The sequence below is a fragment of the Cebus imitator genome, unplaced genomic scaffold (assembly GCF_001604975.1).
Source record: "Cebus imitator isolate Cc_AM_T3 unplaced genomic scaffold, Cebus_imitator-1.0 Scaffold96, whole genome shotgun sequence".
Classification (NCBI taxonomy): domain Eukaryota; kingdom Metazoa; phylum Chordata; class Mammalia; order Primates; family Cebidae; genus Cebus; species Cebus imitator.
This window is the reverse complement of record NW_016107411.1, coordinates 2,227,552-2,233,926: the sequence shown is the minus strand read 5'-3', so window position 1 is coordinate 2,233,926 and position 6,375 is coordinate 2,227,552. Positions and strand designations below refer to the sequence as shown.

Sequence of the window (6,375 nt, the reverse complement as noted above, 5' to 3'; positions counted from 1 at the left end):
GGGCATAGGATATGGTGGGCAAAAAGGGGTCAGAGAAGACTCCTCAGGAAAACCAACATTTAGGTAGAGAATGAATAGAAAGAAAGTGTGGAAGAGAAAGATTATTCCAGGCAGAGAACACCATGAGCAAGGCCAAATAACTACCAGGAACTAAAAGAATGCCAGTGGACAGAATGTAGTGAATATGGAAGAGTGGTGGAAAAAAAGGGGTCATATCCTGCAACACAGAAAGCAGCCATGGCAGGGTTTAAGGTCCTGGACTGCAGTGTGGATGCTTTAGTGCAGCTTTATATGTATTACCTCGTATGGTCCTCACAAACACCACTACTTTCCAAATGAAGGCTCTAGCCCAGCCTGTGCTCACCCCTGAGAAAAGTGAGTAGATTTGAGACACATTTAGAAGGTAGAATAAATTGAATTTGTTTTTATTTTATTTTATTACATTTTGTATGTGTGACAGAGTCTCGCTGCTGTGAGTTGCCCAAGCTGGAGTACAGGGGTGGGATCTTGGCTCACTGCACCCTCCACCTCTCGGGTTCCAGTGATTCTCCTGCCTCAGCCTCTGAAGTAGCTGGGACTATAGGTGCCTGCCACCATGCAGGCTAATTTTTGTATTTTTAGTAGAGATGGGGTTTCACTCTGTTGGCCAGGCTGGTCTTGAACTCCTGACCTCATGATCCGCCTGCCTCAGCCTCTCAAAGTGCTGGGATTACAGGTGTGAGCCACCATGCCCGGCCCCGTTTTTATTTTATATTTATGTTAGCATATCAAGGGAGAGTCCTTTTATGCAATTCAGTGAATGGTGATGGTGGTGGACTGATAGGTAGCTGGAGTGATCAAGATCATCAGAGAGGAGGGGTCTAAACGATTTTGGAAAGTGAATGGTGAGGGACAGGGAGGTGGTGTGAGGGTCATGCTGGAAAGAACAGCCCGAGCAGTGGTATAAAGGTGGGAAACTGTAAGGTATAAATGTGTAGAAAGCTCTATGCATTACCCTTGAGCCCAGTGCCCTTTGGGATTCTTTTTGGAGAAAAGCCTGTGCAAGAAGTACAAAAAGAACATCCTTGGCCAGGTGTGGTGACTCACACCTATAATCCAGCATTTTGGGAAGCTAAGGCAGGTGGATTGCTTGAGTCCAGGAGTTTGAAACCAGTCTGCGGAACATGGTGAAATCCTGGAACCCATTCTCTACTAAAAATACAAAAAGTTAGCTGGGTGTGGTGGTGCATGCCTGTAGTCCTAGCTACTGAGGAGGGAGGATCACTTGAGCCTGGGAGTTTGAGACTGCAGTGAGCCGAGATCTCACCACTGTACTCCAGCCTGGGCGACACAGCGGGACCCTGTCTCAAAAACAACCCTCCGAAACAACAACAAAATCCTCAACAAGCAGCCTAGATTCTCCCCACAATCAGAAATTAGGGAATAAGAAAAATAGGGTAAGACGAGTATAAGAGGGTTGGGGGTTAAAGATGAGATTAATTTCCTTGCTTGGTTAATACATACAGATAACTTAAAATAGTACCTGGCACACAATAAGCATTCAATAAAAAGTAAGAATTATCTTCTCACAACTTAGCTCTAGCTGGATCTGCAGTGATGTTTCAATAGGCTATTCCCTTCTAGTCCTGTACACCTCAAGGAAATCCAGATGAGAGAATGCCCTGTTTGGTGTAATCAGACCTACAAGGTGTGACCTCTGGTCACAAAATTCAGAGGAAACTCTAGGTTTGACTAATATTGCAAAACAGCCACTCACATTCCCAGACAAAATGTAATCCTTCAAACAAATCCTTCTCTATGCCCTCAAAAAAATGAGACATGTGGCAAAGCTCTCCTACCAAGCCTGAAGTTATAAAATTCTGAAAATGCCTTGCAGTCTAGCAGCCAATACAGTCGTGCATAATTAAGCTTCCCAAGATCACTCCCATCCTCCCAAATCCAGGGGTAAGACCTTTTGGCAGCTTCCCCTTTGGAGACAGAAAGGAAAAGTGCACAAAAGACACGTGCGAGAACTAGGGTTACCTTTACATGTTGGGAAGGGGGTTTAAAAAGTCGCCATCAGGCCAGGCGCGGTGGCTCGCGCCTGTAATCACAGCACTTTGGGAGGCTGAGGCGGGCGGATCACCTGAAGTCAGGAGTTCAAAAACAGCCTAGCCAACATGGTGAGACCCCCGTCTAAAAATACAAAATTTACCCAGGTTTGGTGGCACATTCCTGTGGTCCCAGCTATTCGGGAGGCTGAGGCAGGAGAATTGCTTGAACCCGGGAGGCAGAGGTTGCAGTGAGCTGAGGTCACGCCACTGCACTCCAGCCTGGGCAACAGAGCAAGACTCCGTCTCAAAAATAAAATAAAATAAAAAAGCCATCGTCACGAACAGGATTCGAACCTGTGCGGGGAAACCCCATTGGATTTCGAGTCCAACGCCTTAACCACTCGGCCACCGTGACTTCCAAAACCACGCTTTGCCGCGCGCTTACAGAAGGGGTCCGCACTGCAACCCGCGAAGGCATACGAGAACGGGAAGCAGAGGTCCGGCCGCGAAACACACACCGTAGAACTCCCCACCCCTAGCTCCTTACCTCCCATCTACGCCACTCAAAGAAAAAGAGTCGGATGAACGGGGTGACCCAGGGAGGGAGGGTCTCCCGCCTAGCGAAGAGCGAGGTCTCAAGGAGCTCACACCTACGTAGGAGGCGATGGCGAGGCCTGCGGAGGATGCAGCCGAGGGAAGGGACTGGGGCCCCAGGGTGGCGGCTAGGGAACTTTTGGGTTAACAAGTGAGGGGGGTGCTGGGTGGGACCAGGCGCGAGAGGTGAGGGAGACTCAGAAGAGTTTAAATAGGGAGCTCCTGGGAATGGATGGAAGGAAGGAACTTCTTGGGGAAAGGGGTTTGGGGTTTTGGAGGACGAGGGGCTCCGTGGGGTTAGGAATGCGCAAGGTGAGAGCCACTCGGGGCTACGGGTTGGGGCTCCTCTGGGGACGGACAGCCGCCCGGGGTGGGATGGCGAGGTGACACTGCCGAGCTGAGGCAAAAAGAGGGACAGGGCTTCGCGTCTGCAAAGAACTATCTCTGGAGAATGGCGCCCCCTCCAGGAAGCGTCCTCCTCCCCGGAGGCTCCCGCCGCCGCTGCCGGGGAGGCCGCCAGGGTCGGCCCGCGCCGGGAGCTCAGCCGCCGCGCCCGGCCTGCCGGCAGGGGGCGCAGCGCGGACCGGGGCCGGCCCAGGCGGCGGGAGGCGGCGGCCGCGGCGGCGGGAGGCGGCGGGAGGCGGGCGGAGGAGGAGGCAGAGGAGGCGGGAGCTGAGCTGAGTGGGGCGGGCGGCGGCGGGGCCCGAGCCCGAGAAGATGGCGGTGCGGAAGAAGGACGGCGGCCCCAACGTGAAGTATTATGAGGCCGCGGACACCGTGACCCAGTTCGACAACGTGCGGCTGTGGCTCGGCAAGAACTACAAGAAGGTACGCGGGCCGGGCCGGGCCGCGCGGCGACCGGGGGCGGGACAAAGGGACAGCGGCCCTGCAGCCCCAGGATCCTGCCCACCCTCCAGCCGCCCCGGCCCCTCCCCCGCGGCCTCGGGAGCAGCCCCCCGCGCGCCCTCCCGCGCGCCCGCGCCCCTCCCCCAGCCTCCCTCTCCCCGCACCCCCAGCCTCCGAGCCCAGCCCCCGCCCTCTCTGCTGCGCCCTCTGCCCCTTGTTTTTCTCCACTGCCCGGCGGGCCCCGATGCCATTAGCCCACCTTCCCCCTCAGCCATCGCCCTCCTGGATTTTCTGGGAGAGGCGGCCGGCCGGGAGTGGACCGGGTGCCCAGTGAGCTCCCCCGCAAACCCAAGCGTGCCCGCCAGAGCTCCCCACGGAGCCAGGTACCAGCGGGGCTGAGGCCTCCCCGGTGCTTTGTGTATGTTCAGAGACAGAGGATGGAAGGCAGGAGGGTAAACAGTCACACAGCAAGCCGCTGGCTGCTCATCAGCCTGAAAAAGGTCCCCACCCTGGGATCACCTGTCTCTGCCGCTCATCCCCCACCTTCATCTAAGGGGAAACAGAATCTCTCAGGGAGCCAGGGTATAGGAGTTCCTGGGTAGCGGCCCTTTCTGAAACCTTTCCTCGATTTTACAATAAAGTCACCCTGCAACCTAGCTTTGCAATACCCTGGGTTTGGGGTCCAGAGGTTAGGGTGAGCTTTCTATCTCTAGCCCCTCACCCCCTAACCCCAGAACTGGAGATCATAAGGTAGTGAACAAAGGGTTCAGGAATCCTTACCTGTCTTTTCTACCAGACCTCTTCCTGGTGTCGTCTTTGTCTCTAGGCCTGGTTTTCTCTGGAAATGGTCTGTCTCTTCTTTCTCACTACTCCCAGAAAGGGGTTCTCTTTGTGGCTTTCTTTCAGCTCCTTGGTTCTTCCTGCCGGCTTTGCAACTCGTCAGAAGTGTGCTTAGTGGCTTAGGAGAACTTCCTACTGATCCTGGTTATGAGACTAGCCCTGCCCTCGGGGTCTCTCTGGGTGTCAGAATCCTGACAAATAGCTGCTGTTTCTATGGCTGGTCTCTGCCCCTTTGTGAGGCTCTTGTTCCCAGGCCTTTTGACCTTTTGCAGGGAGATCAGGCTAGGGGCTTAGCCTGTGGCCTTGGGGTGATTGACAACTGTGACCTGGTTCAGCTTCCATGCTCTTAGCTCTTTGTCATTTACCTTTCCCTTCGCAGATCTCTTTTCACCTCTCACTGAGAGGTGCTGTCTGCTTTGTGATGAGGGTGGAGAACACAGGTCAAAAGGTAAAAAGAAAGTCTCCTGGCTCAGGTTCAAATTAGAATGGAAGGCTAGGATGCTACTAGGTAGCATAGTGTGGAAACATTGAAGCAGGGCCAGGGTTACTTGTCTCAGATATAGTTTCCCCCGACAGGGTAGATGTCTTGCTCTTCTCCATTAGGCTAAGTAGCTGATGGCCCTTCCTGTCTAAGAGGGCCTATGAAGATGTTTATACCCATTCTTCAGAAGCAAAATGCACAAGCTCACTCTCTCAGTCAGCTTGCCCTCCTTCTCTTCCTTGACCTTTTCTTGTTAGGCTCCATTATAGGGGGAATCACGGCTTTACACAGAGTTCCCCTAAGAAATACACTTTTGTCTCTCTTAGAACCCCAAAGGTATTGCTTCCATGACCTGATCTCTATAAACCTCCAGAATTTTACAGCCCTCAGTGCTGTGGGCTGAAGATGAGGTGCCAAAGTAATAGGGTCCTGCAACTCCAATTTCAGAGTGTAGCTGAGGATGAGTAGTAAGCTTCCCTCTTCCCCCTACACTGGCAACCTGGGCTGGTGGCAGCAGTGTTTCAGCTTCCTGGTTGGGGTGTCCAGGGCCTCCCTTCTGCCATTTTCTTTATAGAGACTAAATGGAGTGAAAGGCACTGTTTTCTCTGCTCCAAATGCTTCCAGAGCGCCTGGGGAAGAAATATGGGAGATAGTGGACAATTCATCTGGGGTCTATTTTTGTTTTCTTTCCCTCTTTTTTCCTAGTATATACAAGCTGAACCACCCACCAACAAGTCCCTGTCTAGCCTGGTTGTACAGTTGCTACAATTTCAGGAAGAAGTTTTTGGCAAACATGTCAGCAATGCACCGCTCACTAAACTGCCGGTGAGTGCAGAAGTTGGGGGGAGGGTGGGGGGATGATGGTGAATCCTTCAAACTGGAGAGTTGTATTTTTTTAAAAATTTGTGAATTTTGTAATTTTTGAAAATTGGGTTATTTTCTACCTTTCCTATCCCTGGTCAGGGCATTATTGGCTTGGCCTAGTCCCCAATTTACCATTCCTTTTGTCTTAGTAATATTTTGTGCAGAGTGCCTGGGATTAGTCCACAAGTCTCTTATGGTATGGTGAAAAGGGGACTTGAGATTTGGATTTGCACGGGCTTGTGTTCACATCCTGGTTTTGCCACTTCGTGGCTCTGTGACCTTGGGCAACATTCATCAGTCTTGGTTCCTTCATCTCTAGATGGGATTAGTAAACCTACCTTGTAGGGTTTCTATAGTGGTTCCTGAGGTAATTCAATAAAGTGTTAGCATATATTGGTTTCTTTCGCTCCCCTCTTCCAGGCCACATCATGCAATGGCACAGGGGTTAAAGAATTTTAGCTTTGAGGCTGGGCACGGTGGCTCACGCCTGTAATCCAAGCACTTTGGGAGGACAAGGCAGGCAGATCACCTGAGGTCAGGATTTCGAGACCAGCCTGACCAACATGGAGAAACCCCATCTCTACTAAAAATACAAAATTAGCCGGGCATGGTAGCGCATGCCTGTAATCCCAGTGACTCAGGAGGCTGAGGCAGGAGAATTGCCTGAACCCAGGAGGCGGAGGGGTTGCGGTGAGCCGAGATCACGCCATTGCACTC

The 6,375-nt window shown here is 52.4% G+C and overlaps 1 protein-coding gene and 1 non-coding gene across 2 annotated transcripts in view; one reads left to right on the top strand and one right to left on the bottom strand.

Annotated features, from left to right (window-relative positions):
* Positions 1–2,366: 2,366 nt before the first annotated feature.
* Positions 2,367–2,448, bottom strand: TRNAS-CGA. Its single transcript has one exon. It is a non-coding gene; the product is annotated as a tRNA-Ser (tRNA).
* Positions 2,449–3,237: 789 nt separating this feature from the next.
* Positions 3,238–6,375, top strand: part of SMARCC2 (SWI/SNF related, matrix associated, actin dependent regulator of chromatin subfamily c member 2) — a 27,911-nt gene continuing 24,773 nt past the window's right edge. The window contains exons 1-2 of the mRNA XM_017536302.2: positions 3,238–3,455; positions 5,500–5,643. Coding sequence (XP_017391791.2) covers positions 3,345–3,455; positions 5,500–5,643 — 255 coding nt within the window. The 5' untranslated portion in view covers positions 3,238–3,344. The remainder of the gene's footprint in view (positions 3,456–5,499; positions 5,644–6,375) is intronic.